Source organism: Podarcis gaigeae (genome assembly GCF_964106915.1).
Source record: "Podarcis gaigeae genome assembly, chromosome: W".
NCBI classification, from domain to species: domain Eukaryota; kingdom Metazoa; phylum Chordata; class Lepidosauria; order Squamata; family Lacertidae; genus Podarcis; species Podarcis gaigeae.
Window position 1 is genome coordinate 24143608 of NC_139695.1, and position 17279 is coordinate 24160886.

The 17279-nt window shown below is 41.8% G+C and overlaps 1 protein-coding gene across 8 annotated transcripts in view; it reads left to right on the forward strand.

Annotated features, from left to right (window-relative positions):
- The window catches only part of LOC310835942 (far upstream element-binding protein 3-like), a 333755-nt gene that overhangs the window by 298581 nt on the left and 17895 nt on the right, over positions 1–17279 (forward strand). For 6 of the 8 annotated variants that reach the window (XM_083720902.1, XM_083720904.1, XM_083720900.1 and 3 more), the window contains one exon: positions 834–905. The exons of the other annotated variants lie outside the window; for them this stretch is intronic. In XM_083720902.1, the coding sequence (XP_083577028.1) occupies positions 834–905 (72 nt within the window). The remainder of the gene's footprint in view (positions 1–833; positions 906–17279) is intronic. 8 annotated transcript variants of the gene reach the window in all.

A 17279-nucleotide genomic window follows, 5' to 3' on the forward strand; every position in this document is an offset into this window, starting at 1 on the left:
AGAATGGTGGTTTATCTTGTTCCTTTTGGAGTACAATCCAATCCACACATAACATATGTCATGTTGCTGCATGTGTTTCCTGATACAAAGAGCACACATAACAGAGGGAAAAACCCCATTTCTGTAGCATCCTACAAATTTGGGCTTTCCATTTCCCCCAACCCCATAACAACAATGTTTTAAGATTGAAACTGAATCGTGCTCCAAAATTATATGCTTAGAAGAAGTAGCCAAGTGAAGGTGGTAAATGTCCTGTGTAAGTGTCAGGAGGTGGTTGGCGAATGGATGGTGGTCAATGAATTGAGGCTGAATCCTGATAAGACAGAAGGAATGTTTCTGGGGCACGGTGCAGGTAGGTGTGGGGGACTCCTTGGTCCTGAATGGGGTAAATGTGCCCCTAAAGGACTAGGTGCACAGCCTGTGAGTCATTTTGAACTCTCAGCAGTCCATGGAGGCACAAGTCAATTCTGTGTCCAGGGCAGCTGTCTACCAGCTCCATCTGGTACACTGGCTGCGACCCTACTTCCCTGTGCACTGTCTTGCCAGAGTGGTACATGCTGTAGTTATCTCCCGCTTGGACTATTGCAGTGCACTGTATGTGGGGCTTTTTTTGAAGATGACTCAGAAACTACAACTAATCCAGAATGCGGCGAATGGTGACTGGGAGTGGCCGCCAAGACCACATAACACTGGTCCTGAAAGACCTACATTGGCTCCCAGTACGTTTCCGAGCACAATTCAAAGTGTTGGTGCTGACCTTTAAAGCCCTAAATAATAATCATCCCATCCATTCTATTTTTCCCTCTTTTTCTGTCCCACGGTGCCTTGCACAGATCAACAAAGCCAGCAACAGAACAACCAACCAGACTACAGCAAGGCATGGGAGGATTATTACAAGAAACAGAGTGAGTAAAAGTCTGTATGTGTGCATGTGCGTGTTGCATCAGTTAAATGTGTTGGGCTAGGATCTAGGAGAGGCCAGGGTTCAAATCTCCTCTCAGCCATAAAGCTCACTGGGTGACCTTTTAATTTATATATATATAACAATTATTCAATATCATCATTTAACATCCATTTCCTAGTTTTCCCCCTCCCTGTTGACTTCCCCCAACTTCCATTTCTGGTTTGTTACACCAAATGTTACATTCTGCTGTTTATACATAATGTTCTGTTATTACTGATTATATTTCTTGTTCTCTGTAAATAAAGTTGTAAATGTTTATTTAAATCCTGACAACGATTGACAAATAGTAAATTTTGAAGTAGAAAACAATATACGGTGGATGAAACAAAGATCATTCGAGTTTGCAGATAAACCTGGAAACATGTTGGCATGGCAACTGAAGAAAAAACAGAAAGAGATGATAATCGACAGAATAATGGATGAAGGGAAACTCCTAGACAACCCTAAAGAGTTAAACAACAGTTTTATGAGATACTTTTAAAAACTATACAAGAGGGAGACCGAGACTGAAGATGAGATAAAAGAATATCCGAAAGGGAAACAACTACCAGTGATACCAAAAGGAAGAACTGAATCTTTAAATGCCCCAGTGTCTATGATGGAAATACATGAAGCCATAAGAAAAACAAAGAAAGGAAAATCCCCTGGTCCGGACAGAATTACGGCCCTTCACTATAAAAAATTAGAATAATAATTTTTTTTAAAAAAAAACCTATATCCCGCCCTCCCCAGCCGAAGCCGGGCTCCGAGCGGCTAACAACAGTAAAATAATATAGCATTCTAAAATCAATTCATTATAAAATCAGTTCAAATAAAATTAATGGCAACCATTGGGCTAGAGTTCTGTGAGGATTGCCAAAGGCCTGGTGGAACAGCTCTGTCTTGCAGGCCCTGCAGAAAGATGTCAAATCCCACAGGGCCCTAGTCTCTTGTGACAGAACGTTCCACCAGATTGGAGCCAAAGCCGAAAAAGCCCTGGATCTGGTTGAGGCCAGCCTAACCTCCCTGTGGCCCGGGACCTCCAAGATGTTTTTGTTTGAAGACCGTAAGTTCCTCCGTGGGACATACCAGGAGAGGCGGTCCCATAGGTACGGGGGTCCTAGGCCGTATAGGGCTTTAAAGGTTAAAACCAGCACCTTAAACCTGATCCTGTACTCCACCGGGAGCCAGTGCAGCTGGGATAGCACTGGGTGAATGTGATCCGGCAGCGAGGACCCCATAAGGAGTCTTGCCGTTGCATTCTGCACCCGCTGGAGTTTCTGTGAGTTTTTGATCAGCTCCGGCCCATCTGGAGCTGATACAGCCTCGTTTTATCTTGAGTCCAAGCAGAGCGTAGTCTTGCAACGAAAGGATAAGCAGGTAATGTGCTACATGCTGAAGTTTATTTACAAGCTATGCTGAGAGCATACAAGCATGCATCCTGCCTCTGTGAGAGCAGAGAAGCAACTCTTCTCGACACAAAGAAACCGAGAGAACACTGAAAAACAGGAAACCAGTGTACGTCACATCCAGTCTCCCATTCCCGTGGGAACCCAACAGTAACTCTGACTGTGGAATGTAAACAATTGTCTTGTGACAAGCATTTTGCTGCTCAGTGAGGGAAATAGAAACCAACATCCTCCCCCTTTCTGTGAACATCACTGTTCGTACAATATCAGTACAAACCCAACTTCTGCACATAGGTACAGTGTTGATCCCTTGATACAATCTTGGGCAATACATCAGCAGGAATTTCATTACCTGGCATATAGGACACCATTATGAGTCCCTTCTGAACACGTTCCCTAGCATGTTGCAGTTTCAATTGCAAATGCTTCGTGCTTTGCTTACAGCCTTCAGAATTCAGCAAAGCCAAACATGCTTTGTTGTCCTGGTAAACCTGGATTGGACATTTGACAGGAATTTTCTTTTTTTTAAAAATAATTTTTATTAAGATTTTCAGAAATACAGAAAGAAAAGATTAAAGTACATTCAAAGCCTTATTTTCATACACCCACTTTCCGGGACTCCCTCTTTCCCCCACCCCTACCATATTCCCCTATCGTATTGTTGGCTCCACAAGCTCTCAGTTCTAATTAAAACTTAGTTTGTTTAAACCATTAGTCGAATTTAAGTTTAATTTTGTACAATCCCCATCAATACCCTTACTAACAAAACAAAAGTTCTTTCCCCAGGGCCCACCCCCTTTCCATTCCACAATTTCCCTTTTTTTTTAATGATAAAGACACCCCACACAATAGAAATATAAGAAAATAAGAAATAGAAAGTATAGTAAGTAAAAGAAAACCAATTCAGAAAATAGTTGACAAGCCTTTGGATTCTATTTCTCCCCCCCCCCCCCCCCGTCCCCGGTTTAGTTTCCCCCTGACCACCAATCCATGTTGTCTGCCTGGAATTTTTAAAGTCCATAAATCACATTTTTCCCCCAACTCCTTGCTGGCTTTTTCTTTTTATAATTATTTTTAGAATTATTTTTAAACCATTTAGCATCAAATCTTTAATAACGCTCCCCCTATTGTTCTTTCCAAGTTGTAGTCCAGTTTCCTCTTGTTCCGCTGCTAAAACGTTCTAGTTCAGAAATTTAGTAAGTCTGCAGGGGTTATTGTTATTCAGGAACAAAAACTTGCGTTCAGTCCCTTCCTTTCTTCAATAGAAAATTCTATTGTCTCCTTTAGCTGAACACCCTGTAGACACAATATTGTTTCCGTTTTGCAGCTTTCCCAGAAGATAACCAGTCCTGTAAAATTCCGATGGTATTTTTCCACTTACGACCTTCTTTGTAATGTCCCGAAGCTCCTCTAGGGGGATTATTGTAACTTTGTTTTCTCTAGTCCAAAAATCCGATTGTTATCCATGTTTTCGCCATTTTGTATCCAAGTTTTAACGGGTTGTAACTAATTGTAACAAAATTTAACCAGCAAAGTCCTCGTATTAAGGTCCTCTTTGAATTTCCGACTTTGACAGCTACTTTGACAGCTGTCAAAATCTCCTTCGCTTTTCACCAGGCTCTCTCCTCAATCACCCCGGTTCCCAGGGGGGGGGGGGGTTACGTTTTCCTTCTCCCTCAATTCTTCCTCCAGCACAGTTCTTGTAATTTCCCATCGTGGAATTCTTAGTTTTTATCAGCAATACAATTCTTTTTGGACCTTGGTTTCCCAGTCCTTGTTTTGGAAGGTTTACAGTAGGGAGGGGGACTGACTTCCTTTTTGGATCCCCCCCCGCTCGTATCAAATCCGAAAAAAATTTCTTTTTTCTCTCCTTTTAAACCCGGTTTCCAAATTACTCACGGGTTGTTGTTGAAAGTCCGAATTCTCAATGGAAGAAGTCAGCGCTCTCCGCCGGATGGCATGCGGCTTCGCTCGGCAGGGATAGCAGAGGACTCAAAGCACCACGCTTCTCCCCGGCACCCGATCCGTAGCCTTTAAAAAGGCTCCTTCACGAGTCGGGAGGGCGCTAGCGGTGCCAGCCGAGTCTCCATGTCCACGGCCTCCGTGGCCGTGGTTTTTAAGGGTCCCCGCATCGCCGGTGCGGTAGGACCCAGCCCCTGCCGAGCAGGCTCCCTCCGGAGCTCGGAGGGAGTCCGCCATTCGGCGATGGCGCCAACCCGGAAGTTGACAGGAATTTTCATGTCTTTGCACAATTGTAACAACCATTCACAATCCTTAAGTGAATAAGACAGTGCATTCAGTTCAGCTTCACAAGTACTTAAGCTAACTGTTGTTTGCATATTGCATGACCAATCAAAAAGACCCTGATTGTACATGTAGCAAACTCCAGACGTGCTTTTCCTGTCTGTAGTGTCACCACCAAAACTCGCATCTGCAAATATTTCAAGACCACCAGACTTCTGACTGTTAAATCTCAGTCTGTAATGCATAGTGCCATTCAAATAGCGAGCTATGCGTTTCAGAGCTTTCCAATCCTTAAGAGTAGAATTGTTGACTTGTCTGCTTAGCAAATTACAGCTAACAGCAATGTCTGGTCTTGAACATCTGGCAATGAAGTTTAGTTTGCCTAGGACACTTCTGTACAGTGTAGTGTCAGAAAATGCTCCTTCAGTGTCATCTACCTGATAACCTGTTGTCATCGGTGTGTCTACAGGATTAGCATCCATCAGGTTTAGTTTGCTTAACACATCAGCAATTTTCTGTGACTGGTGTACTAGAATGTTACCATCTTGATCTCTCTCTATTTCTAGAGATAGGTAGTTGTTTACCTCACCAAGATCTTTCATATCAAAGTGCTCTTTCAGTTGAGCTAGGGTGTTATTGTACATTGTGACATCCTTCCAAAGAACAAAATATCATCAACATAAAACAAGCAATACAGCTTCTTTTGCCCTTCCTCTTTGACAAATACACATGGATCAGCTTTCCCTTGCTCAAAACCTAGAGAAAACAATACTTCAGTGAGTTTTGTGTGCCAGCACCGTGCACTTTGTTTGAGACCATAAAGAGATTTCTTCAGAGAACAAACAAATCCCTGTTTTACCTGTACGCCATCAGGTGGAAGCATATAAAGTGATTCACCTAGAGATCCGTACAAAAATGCTGTATTCACGTCGTGAGAAACGTGAAGATTCTCTTCTGCAGCAAGCTTGAGCATAAGCCTAATGCTCTCATACCTCACGGTGGGTGAGTAGGTTGTCGTGATAGTCTTCACCTGGTACCTGTGAAAAACCTCTGGCTACCAATCTGGTTTTGTTTCTGACTATCTTGCCATTTTGATCTGTCTTTGCTTTGAAGACCCATTTGCTTCCAAGCAGTTTCATTCCTAGAACTACTGGAACTAGCTCCCATGTTTTGTTCCTCTCTAAGGAATCAAGCTCAGCCTTCATGGCATTTAACCATGGCTCAGCATCCTTTCAATCCAAGTCCTGGATTTCTTGGAAGCTTGAAGGTTCAAATACCTTCTTGGAGCTTTTAACAGCTGCCACTGCTGTTTTAGCCAATTCATCAGTCTTTGTGACCTGCGAATTAGCCGTAAGTCGTCAACACTCTTCCTTTTTAGGAGAAAAGTGGCCAATAGTAAACAATGGTTCCTCCAATTCTTGATCAGAGCCTTCAGAGGGTCGCATAGAGGCTTTCGCACTCTTGAAATCCTCTGAATCATCCGATTCAGTCTCTGATTCAGGATCAGGACCTTGATCAGTGGGTGTGGGTGGTTGCACATACAGTCTCCCATTCCCGTGGGAACCCAACAGTAACTCTGACTGTGGAATGCAAACAATGTCTTGTGACATGCAGCTGCTGCTCAGTGAGGGAAATTGAAACCAACAGTTTCTGGGTCAGTCTCAATGAGGGCAGCCCCACGTAGAGTGAGTTACAATAATCCAGTCTGGAGCTGACCATCGCGTGGATCACAGTGGCTAGGTCAGGGTGAGAGAGGTAAGGAGCCAACTGCTTAGCTTGGCGGAGATGAAAAAATGCCGCCTTTGTTATAGCTGCAATCTGCACCTCCATGGAAAGGGAGGTGTCAAAGATTACACCCAAACTCTTAATGGATGGTACTGGCACTGATTGCGCCCCCACAAGAGATGGGAGTTGCCCCCCAAATCCCATATCGTCCAGACCCAGCCAAAGGACCACTGTCTTTGAAGGATTTATCTTCAACCGGCTCCCACGTAACCATCCAGTCACAGCTTCCAAACATCTGATCAGTGTGTCTGGGGTCGAGTCAGGATGGCCATCCATCAACAGATAGAGTTGGGTGTCATCAGCATACTGATGGTAGCCCAGCCCAGCCCAAAACGCCGGACAAGCTCAGCGAGGCGGCCTATAAAGATGTTGAAAAGCATCGGGGAGAGTATCGCACCCTGCGGCATTCCACACACCAAGGAGTGGTGCGAGGACAGTTTCCCCCAAATGCTACCTTCTGTCCCCGACCAGAGAGAAACGAGCGCAGCCATTGAAGAACTGTGCCCTGGATCCCCACATCGACGAGGCGGTGGTCCAGGAGTTCGTGATCGACCATGTCAAAGGCTGCTGACAGGTCTAAAAGAATCAGCAGCCTCAACCCGCCTCGATGCAGCTGCCTACTGAGATCATCTGTTAGGGCGACCAGAGCCGTCTTGGTCCCATGACCAGTTCGGAAGCCGGATTGGAATGGATCCAGAGCCGATGTTTCATCCAGAAACCCACCAAGCTGTTCAGCAACCACTTTCTCAATCACCTTACCCAGGAACAGAAGATTCAAAACCGGGCGGTAATTGGATAGATCTAAAGGATCTAATGATGTTTTCTTTAAGAGCGGGCACACCACTGCCTCCTTCAATTACTCTGGGAATGTCCCAGTGCCAAGGGACAAATGGATTATATCCCGGGGGGGGGGTGCACCTTGTCTGGACACGCTCTAATCAGCCAGGATGGGCACGGGTCAAGAGGACAGGTGGTGGGCTTTCCAGCTCGGAGGAGTCTGTCCACATTGGCTGGGGATATCCAGTCAAAGTGGTCCAATACTGGACCCGAGGTATGGTTTTCCCAGTAGTGATGTATGGAAGTGAGAGCTGGACCATAAAAAAGGCTGATCGCCGAAGAATTGATGCTTTTGAATTATGGTGCTGGAGGAGACTCTTGAGAGTCCCATGGACTGCAAGAAGATCAAACCTATCCATTCTTAAGGAAATCAGCCCTGAGTGCTCACTGGAAGGACATATCCTGAAGCTGAGGCTCCAATACTTTGGCCACCTCATGAGAAGAGAAGACTCCCTGGAAAAGACCCTGATGTTGGGAAAGATGGAGGGCACAAGGAGAAGGGGATGACAGAGGACGAGATGGTTGGATAGTGTTCTCGAAGCTATCAGCATGAGTTTGACTAAACTGCGGGAGGCAGTGCAAGACAGAAGTGCCTGGCGTGCTCTGGTCCATGGGGTCACAAAGAGTCGGACACGACTAAACAACAACAACACTGGACCCGAGGACAGTCAAGGGGCCTCCAGTTCTGTTATTGTATCCAAATTGGCAGGGAGGTCACGGCGGAGCAACAGGACGTTCTCCGCAAAAAAGCTCGCAAATGCCTCACAGCTGTGTGTCAAATTGTTATTTCAATTTGGCTGTCCCTCCAGGGACGTTAAAGACATAATTATACTAAATAATTGCACCAGGCAAGAGCTAGCGGATGGAATGGAGGGCGAGAAGTAAGACTTCTTAGCGGCCTTCACTGCCATCTCATAGGTTTTCATAAAAACCCTATAAGATGTTATTGAAGCTCTGTCGCAGGCACCCTGCCATACTCGCTCTAGCCGTCTGAGGTCCCGCTTCATTTTCCGGAGCTCCTCGGTAAAACGGGGAGCCCGGTTTCTGCGGGGGCCCCGGAGGGCGCTTAGGTGCAATGTCATTGATGGCTGCCAGGAGCTGGATACTCCAGCCCTCAACAAGCTCAGTCAATGAGTCGCCAGGGGGAGCAAGGTCCCACAAGGCTTGACGGAATCTATCAGGGTCCATCAGCCTCTGCGAGCGAGCCCAAATCGGCTCGCCACCTAAGCAGGGTGGGGGTGGAAAGTCAATCCTGGCTTTCAGAGCGTAGTGATCAGACTATGGCGCCTTCATCGAAGGAAACATGATCACATCTATGCCTGCACCAAAGATCAAATCCAGTGTGTGACCTGCTTGATGTGTGGGGCCCAAAACAAACTGGGAAAGCCCTAGTGTCGCCATGGAAGACACCAGGTCCAGAGCCTGTGAGGAGGGACTGGCATCAGCATGGATGTTGAAGTCCCCCAATACCAATAGGTTAGGGAACTCCAAGGCCCAGCCGGCCACTGCCTCCAGTAGGCCTTACAGGGTGGCTGCTGGTGTGCTAGATGGCTGGTACACCAGGCAGACAGCCAAGCTCTCCTCGGAACCCCACACTAGGCCAACATATTCAATGCCGGGGATCAATGGCGATGGTAGAGCCCTGAAAGGACAATTTTCCTGGATTAATAATGCCACCCCTCCCCCCCGGCCCACAGCCCGTGACTGGTGGAGGACAGAGAAACCCGGGGGGTGCCATCTCTTGTAAGGCAACTGTTTCCTCTTCGCGCACCCAGGTCTCCGTCGCAAAAGCCAGGTCGACCCCCTGTGAGGAAAAGCAATCTCACAGGGTGGCAGTTTTGCTGCCTATAGAGCTGGCATTGCACAACACCAGTGACGGAGGTGAGTTATCCTTGCTCACCCTACCGTCGTCCCTCGAGATGGGGCACAGATTGGAAGGGGTATGAGCATATCCGTATCTCAATCCCCTTCACCTATAAAATCTGCCCCCACCGCCATACCTCCCTCACCCCTCCACGGTAGCAATCCCAAGCCTCATACTATCCTCCATTGATGGCATTGATGTTACTCTTTCCCAGCCTAGTTATTCTGCTTATAATAGCAACAACTCGATAAACTCTAATAGTCGAGTAGGACAAACCAGCTAATCATCAGCTACCTCTCTGATTATATGAAACTATTATATTATTTGTCAACCTTCTATTATAATATTAGACTAACCGATTAATTAAATCGGAAAATAAACCACAAAACATTCCACAGCTAAACAGAACTACCATATAACATGCATTCAGGGAAGAAAAACCACCTAAATAGCAGGAGAACAACAATCAAGCATCTAACAGTAAACAAGCAAAACTTAAATATAATCATGAAACAATGGACTATAAAGAACTAAAACAGATGGCAAAGGAAGGGGGGGGGGAGAAAGAAAAAAGAAAAAAGTTTATTGTAGCAGAGGAAGTTCTTGTAGCATCACATGCCAGCTCGAGAAGATTCATTAGCACTACCGATGAAGACACTAATAAACAAGATAATGGATGAAGGAAAAACACCAGATACTTGGCAACAAGCGCACATTGTAGTGATACCTAAACAAGGACAAAACAAAGAGAACATCAATAATTATCGACCGATTTCACTACTTAATATTGATTATAAAATCTACACAGACATACTGGTTTTAAAAGACTACATTAATGAAGAGCAAGCGGGGTTTTTACCAGAGAGGAAAATCAGCAATAACATAAGAATAGTAATAAATGTAATAGAATATCTGGAGCTGAGACCGAATAAAAAAGTGGCCTTTATATTTATAGATGCTGAAAAAGCATTTGACAACGTATCGTGGAAATTCATAGAAAAAGTTATAGAAAAAAATGGGCATGGGAGAACAATTTATAAAAGGGTTAAAAGCGATATATAAGGGGCAAACAGCAAATTTAATAATTAATGGGGAAATGACCGAATATTTTGATATTGAAAAGGGGACCAGGCAGGGATGCCCTCTTTCCCCATTACTTTTCATATTAGTACTGGAAGTGCTAAATCAAGAGATAAAACTGGATCAGGATATAAAAGGAATAAATTTGTGTAACAGATCATACAAACTACGGGCATTTGTGGATGATTTGATATTAATGGTAGAGAATCCAAAGGAAAGTATTGCAAAACTATTGGGTAAAATGAGACTTTGGCAAGGTCTCGGGCTACAAGCTGAATAAAGAAAAAACAAAATTAATGGTAAAAAACATAAGTGATCGGGAGGAAAACGAACTTGAGGACAAGACTGGGATACAAATAGCAAAGAAAGTAAAATACCTAGGAATACAAATGATGATGGAAAACATAAGCTTATTCGAAGATAATTATAATAAAACCTGGTGAGAGGTGAAAAAAATATGGAAATTTGGTCAAGATTAAATTTATCTCTGTGGGGCAGAATATCAGCCATAAAAATGAGTATATTACCAAAATCATTGTTTCTTTTCCAAACGATACCAATAATAAGCAAAATGGACTGTTTCAACATATGGAGGAAAGACATAGTAAAATTCTTATGGCAAGGGAAAAAACCTCGTATCAAGTATAAATTATTAACTGAGAAAAAGAAAGAGGGGGCTTTGGTCTTCCTGATCTGAAGATTTATTATGAGGCAGCATGCCTCAACTGGTTAAAAGACTGGATAACATTGAAAAAGGCAGACATTCTAGACCTAGAAGGCTGGAATACGAGGTTTGGCTGGCATGCCTACTTAATTACAACAAAGTGGCATTGCGTAAGGATTCTTTAAATCATATAGTTAGAAACTCATTATATAAGGTCTGGGACAGGTATCACAGATTATTAGAGCCTAAGATATCCTGGTGGGTATCCCCAGTGGAGACGATATCGGTAAAAAAGAAGAATATGGATACAAATTGGGTAACCTACCAGCAACTGATAAAAATAGAACAGGGCCAATTAAAGATAAAACCATATGAATAAATCAAACAGTTCTGTAACAGTTGGATTCAATATCACCAAATAGTGCATATATTCAATCAAGATAAGAAGATTGGTTTTGGAGAAAAGGAGTCATTATTACAAAAGGAATTACTACAAATTAATAAAAGACCCTATCTAGGATGTACGACCTACTTTTGGAATGGAAACTCAAGGATGAGATGGTAAAGGATGTTATGATAAAGGGGGCTCAGGACCTTGGACATAACATAATGTTAGAACAATGGGAACAGCTGTGGAAAATTGACATTAAATTCACAGCATGTTACACAATAAGGGAGAACTTAATGAAAATGATCTACCGCTGGTATCTAACCCCCGAGAAATTAGCAAAAATTTATAAGCAAAAAACCAATGCGTGCTGGAGATGCTACAGCGAAACAGGAACAATGTATCATATGTGGTGAGGGTGTAGCGTGATAAAAAAACCTTTTGGAATAAAGTTCATGAAGAGATAATAAAGATTTTTCAAAAATCATTCAACAAGAAACCAGAAGCGTATCTTCTGGGATTAATAACAAATGACATCCCCATAAATAAGAAAAGGATATTCTTATATGCATCCGCTGCCGCAAGAGTTCTTATAGCAAAGAACCAGAAGGGAGACAAAATACCCACAATAATAGATTGGCAAATCAAACTTACTGAATTTCTTGAATTGGCCAAAATGATGGCAGCTATCAAGGTCAAACAAATCAAAATTTAATAAAAGAATGGAGTTGCATGAATGAATATATGAAAAAACACTGCTCTGGTACAGAAATATTGATATGTAAAGAACAAAGTTTGTAAGGGGGAAAGCTTACAAATGCAAGTAAAATCAGAATATTTGTCAAATACAATATAACATCACAACTGTAAATATAAGCTATAGAATTAACATCACAACTGTAAATATAAGCTATAGAATTAAGGTTAAGCAACGATGAGTTATGTTGAACCAAGGGGGGGTGAGGTGGGGGGATGCTTTGTGTTACTAACATGTACATATGTGTAAACCTTTCTGTTATTTTGTAGAGATGAAAGCTACAATAAAAATTACCGTATTTTTCGTTCTATAAGACGCACCAGACCACAAGACGCACCTAGTTTTTGGAGGAGGAAAACAAGAAAAAAAATATTCTGAATCTCAGAAGCCAGAACAGCAAGAGGGATCACTGCGCAGTGAAAGTAGCAATCCCTCTTGCTGTTCTGGCTTCTGGGATAGCTGCACAGCCTGCATTCACTCCATAAAATCGCACACACATTTCCCCTTACTTTTTAGGAGGGGAAAAGTGAGTCTTATAGAGCAAAAAATACAGTAATTAAAATAAATAAATAAATCCTGGCAACGAGTCCATGTTTTTGTTGTTGTTTGTTGTAAAGGGTTCCCATTCTTTTCCAAAGTCACTATTGTCCTTCTCACGCAGTTTGTCCATTAACTTTGCCAGTTCTGCATAGTTCATCAATTTTTCTTGCCATTGTTCTGTAGATGGTGTTTCTCCAGTCTTCCAATTTTGTGCTATTAGAATTCTTGCTGCCATAGTAGTGTTCATGAATAATGTCCCATTTTTCTTTGGCATTTCTTGTCCTAGAATACCTCACAAAAAGGCTTCTGGTTTTTTCACAAAGGTTATTTTGAACATTTTTTTTCAATTCATTCTATATCATTTCTCATTTTTTTAGAATAATCTTACAATCCCACCACATGTGATAAAATGTACCTTCTTCTTTAAATCTCCAACAGTTCTTCTGTTCTGTTTTATACATTTTGGCCAGTTTTAATGGTGTAATGTACCACCTGTACATCATTTTCATATAATTCTCTTTCAACAATATACAATCCGTAAATTTCAAGTTCACTTTCCAAAGCCTTATTCAATCCTCAAATTGTATGTTATGACCTATGTCCTGTGCCCACTTGATCATTACTGCTTTAACTTCCTCATCTTTAGGTTCCCATTCCAACAGAATATTATACGCCTTCTTTAACAATTTAGAATTATCATCAATTATATCCTTTTGGAATTTGGAAACTGTGTAAGTGAATCCTCTCTTATTATCTTCGTCGAAGATTTCATTTAATTGCCTATAATGCAAGCAACTCTGAAGGTGTTCCTTTATCTCATCATAATCTTTCAATTTCCACTTTCCTTCTTGTTCTACTAATAAATCTCTATATGTTGGCCATATCCCTTTCATTGTTAACGTTTTAAGTGATAATGCTTCGATAGGTGACAACCACCACAGAGTTTTGGATTCCAGTAATTCTTTGTATTTTCCCCATACCCTTATCAGGGACTTTCTAATTATGTAATTGTGGAATCCTTTGTGTACTTTTACTTTTCCATACCACGGGTATGAATCTGTCAGGGAACTGCCATCAGCTCAGAGGTGAGAGGTGGAAGGGCAGTTGTGTTATAGGGAACCTCCGAAGATCTTGCGAAGCAGTTCCTCCTCCAGTGGGGAGGAGGTGCAGGGACCAGGAGATGCTAGGGAGAGCCTTAACACCGAGCCTGAGCAAAGCGGAGGGGAGGGAAGTACCCCTTTGCCAGCGCCCACTCTGCACAGTAGGTTTCAGTGCAGAGAGGGGAGGAGAAGGCTGGGGGACACGCGACTGTTATGCTGGGGGAGGTACAAGGACCGGCCACTCCCAGATTCTGCTAGCGACTGAGCCAGACATGAACTTGCGACACTCTTCACTGTAAATAGTTTGCACTAAGAATAAAGCTTGGAAAAGACAGGTCAGAGTCTTGCCTGTTTGCTCTCGAGCAACCACACCACCACCTGACAGAATGCCAATCAAATCTGTTATCGTGTCCTTCTAACTATTGCCTCCTCTTTTTCCAATTTAATCCAATCCCGAATCCAAGTAAGGCATGCTGCTTCATAGTAAATTTTAAAATCTGGAAGAGAAAAGCCTGCTCTCTCTTTTAAATCTGTAAGTATTTTATACTTTATTCTTGGCCTTTTCCCATTCCAGATAAATTTTGAAATATATTGCTGCCATTTTTTGAAGCAAGCATTATTATTATTATTATTATTTTTATTTGTATTGTCTGAAAAACGAACAGCATTTTTGGCAATACATTCATTTTTATTGCAACAATTCATCCTAAAAAACAGAGATTAATCCTATTCCCAAATTCCTTTTTATTTCATTCCAATTTTTTTTCATAATTGTCTTTATAAATATTAAGAATCTTTGTCAGTAATAACCAAATCGTCCGCGAAAGCTTTCAATTTATGTTCATTTTTCTTTATTCTTATTCCTGCTACTTCTTTATCCATTCTAATATTCCTTGCCAGAACCTCCAGGACCAGAATGAACAAAAGCAGTGATAATGGACATCCTTGTCTAGTTCCTTTTTGTATTTTACATTGATTTGGTTAATAATCAACTTTGCATTCTGTTCTGAATAAATAGCTTGTATTCCCCTATTCAATTTTACTCCAAATTCCATTTCTTCAATAACTTTTTTCATGAAGTCCCAAGAAACATTATCAAATGCTTTTTCTGCATCTATAAACATCAATGCTGCTTGTTTTTTCTCATTTTGCACTTCCAGGTTATGTTTATGTTTAAGATGTTTCTGATATTATCTTTCATTTGTCTACCTATTTCAGTTGTTTTTTTTACTTTTGATTCTAATTCTTTTGAAATCCAAACTGCATCCAGTCAGGCACTACTGCCATGTACATGTGAAAAAAAGGTGAACTCTTTATCAAACACATGTTTTACCCTCCAGATATTTATTAAATTCAATGTCTCTGTCATATCAAAAAAGGTTTTGGGTAGTCTACCTTCTTTGGTGTCTTTTTTCCTAATTGTTCTGTTGATCTCTAATGATGGTACCCCATTCAAATCTCCCATTAGTATTACCTTCTCATCTGCAAACTCCAAAAGGTTTGTTTCCAATTTTGGAGAGAATTTTGATTTATTTTCATTTGGTGCATATATTCCCACCAATACTATATTTTCTCCTTGAACTTTAATTTATACCACTAGAATTCTCCCTTTATCATCTTTTTGGATTAGCTTGGGTTCAAGTGCAGGTTTAATGTAAAATACTACACCACGTCTTTTAGCATTGTCTGCTGAAACAAAATCCATCCCTACTTTTTTATTAATCAGAATTCTTTTGTGTTTGTTTGCTATGTGTGTTTCCTGAAGACAAATTATATCTACATTTTGTTTAAAACAAAAATAATTTTTATTAAATTTTCCATTTTAACAATCCAATCAAATCACATTAAATATTCCAAATTATACAAATACATATCATATAGTCCAAATATTCCACCAAATTATAAATTTTTATTGGGACTTCCCATGCTTCAAGTTCGGTGGGGCTCTGATCATCTTATATCTCTACTGCCTTGAGTTTCCAATAGTTCCTTTAAATCTTCCTGTTGTTACCCTTCCTTCTTTCATGGCCTCTGAGTTGTTTCCACAAGCGAGTTGAAGTAAATAATGATATGCCTCTGTGTGAAATTAGTATTCTTGACTCTCCCACTATTGCAGCTGGTAAGCCTATTGTTTGCACTATCTCCTCACACGCTGGTGTTTATGCCGAATCAATGCAAAAGTTCATTTCGCCGCTGGCAGACGCCATCTTCTCTCAGTTCTGATGAAATCAAATCTTAGGCATTTACTCATTAATTTTCCCAGACCGGTTGCATCAAACATTAGCCTTTCCAGGGGAGATTTGCCAAGTTGGACTTGAAGTGCAGCTATATTAACAAATTAAGAGCTCACCTTCCCCTATGACTATTTATCTCTGCAGCCCAGTCTTTCCAAAGTTTTTTGAAGTCTCTCCAGCAGCTAGCGAGATCCTGCTCCTTTCTAATATCCATATTTGGAGAGTCTTTTATCTTCTTCCAATCATTTCAAAAAACAAAAGCTTTAGTTATATAGTATTGTTATTTTCACACAGTTAATTTTTCCCCCCATCTCACTTGCTATAAATAATGTAAACGGTTCTTCGGGGGGGGGGGGTGTCAAGTATTGTAATAAACCGTGGTAAAAAACATACCGGCTTAGATGTTATTCTTAGATGTTATTCTTTCTTCCTCTCCATCACTCTTGGCACCTCAGTGGCTGGCTTAATTGGCAGATTAATTTCCCCCTCTTTGCTTGAAGCATGTCCAAAACTTATATCCAATTTTTCATCTTAAGAAATGGAACTTGGTGCGCTTGCGGGGACAGCGTCCAGGAGATCCGAACTCCCTCGGGGGCTTTCCATCCAGTGCCCCCACCCGCTCCTTCTTTACGAACTTGGGGGTGGTTTATTGGGCATCCGCAGATGAGACTGCATCTTCCCTTACACCGGGAAGAATTTGGGAGGCTGATTACTCCCATCTCAGCCTCTAAATTGCCTCGTGGGAGCTGGAGAGATGGTATTGTCGGCCATCTTCCGTGGCACCTCAAGAGGAAGAATTACATGTTCAATCCTGATACTCTTTCCTTTGTTATTCAATCCATTCACATTCCAACTTAGTACTTTAAGATTTGCCATTGTCATGTTTGTTTAAAGAATTTGTTTTTCCACCCACTGCTCCCTCCAAGTGTTCCAGTGCCTCCTTTTGCTGTTCCAGGGGGCTTTTCAGTTCTTTTGTCCCATCTCTAAATTCAGGATCCCTGCCATGTTTTTGCAGAAACTAATGGAGCTGACTCTCCGTCACCAGCCTGTATCTTTTCTTTCTATAGGTTCAGGAAATTCCCATTTGTATCTTATGTCAATTTTTCTAAGGGCTGTTCTCAAGATCTTCTACCTCTATCTCCTAACTCTTAATTTAAAGGGAATTTCCCAGAAAATGTCCACTTTTTTACCCTCAACCTGCAGACCCTCTTCATAATTTTTTTGAAGAGGGTCTGCATCCTTAACTCTTTGTGACAAAAGTTACCAAGACGTCTGCAGGCTGCTTTCTTTCTCTGGGTGCTCTTGTCCTGACTCGGTAAATGTTTTCAATTAATTTGTGCATCCCTGCTTGCCCCTCCCCCATCCGACCTGCTAGAATCTTACTCAAATACGTGGTAAGGCCTTGCTCTTTTTCTTTTTTAAAAAATGAATTTT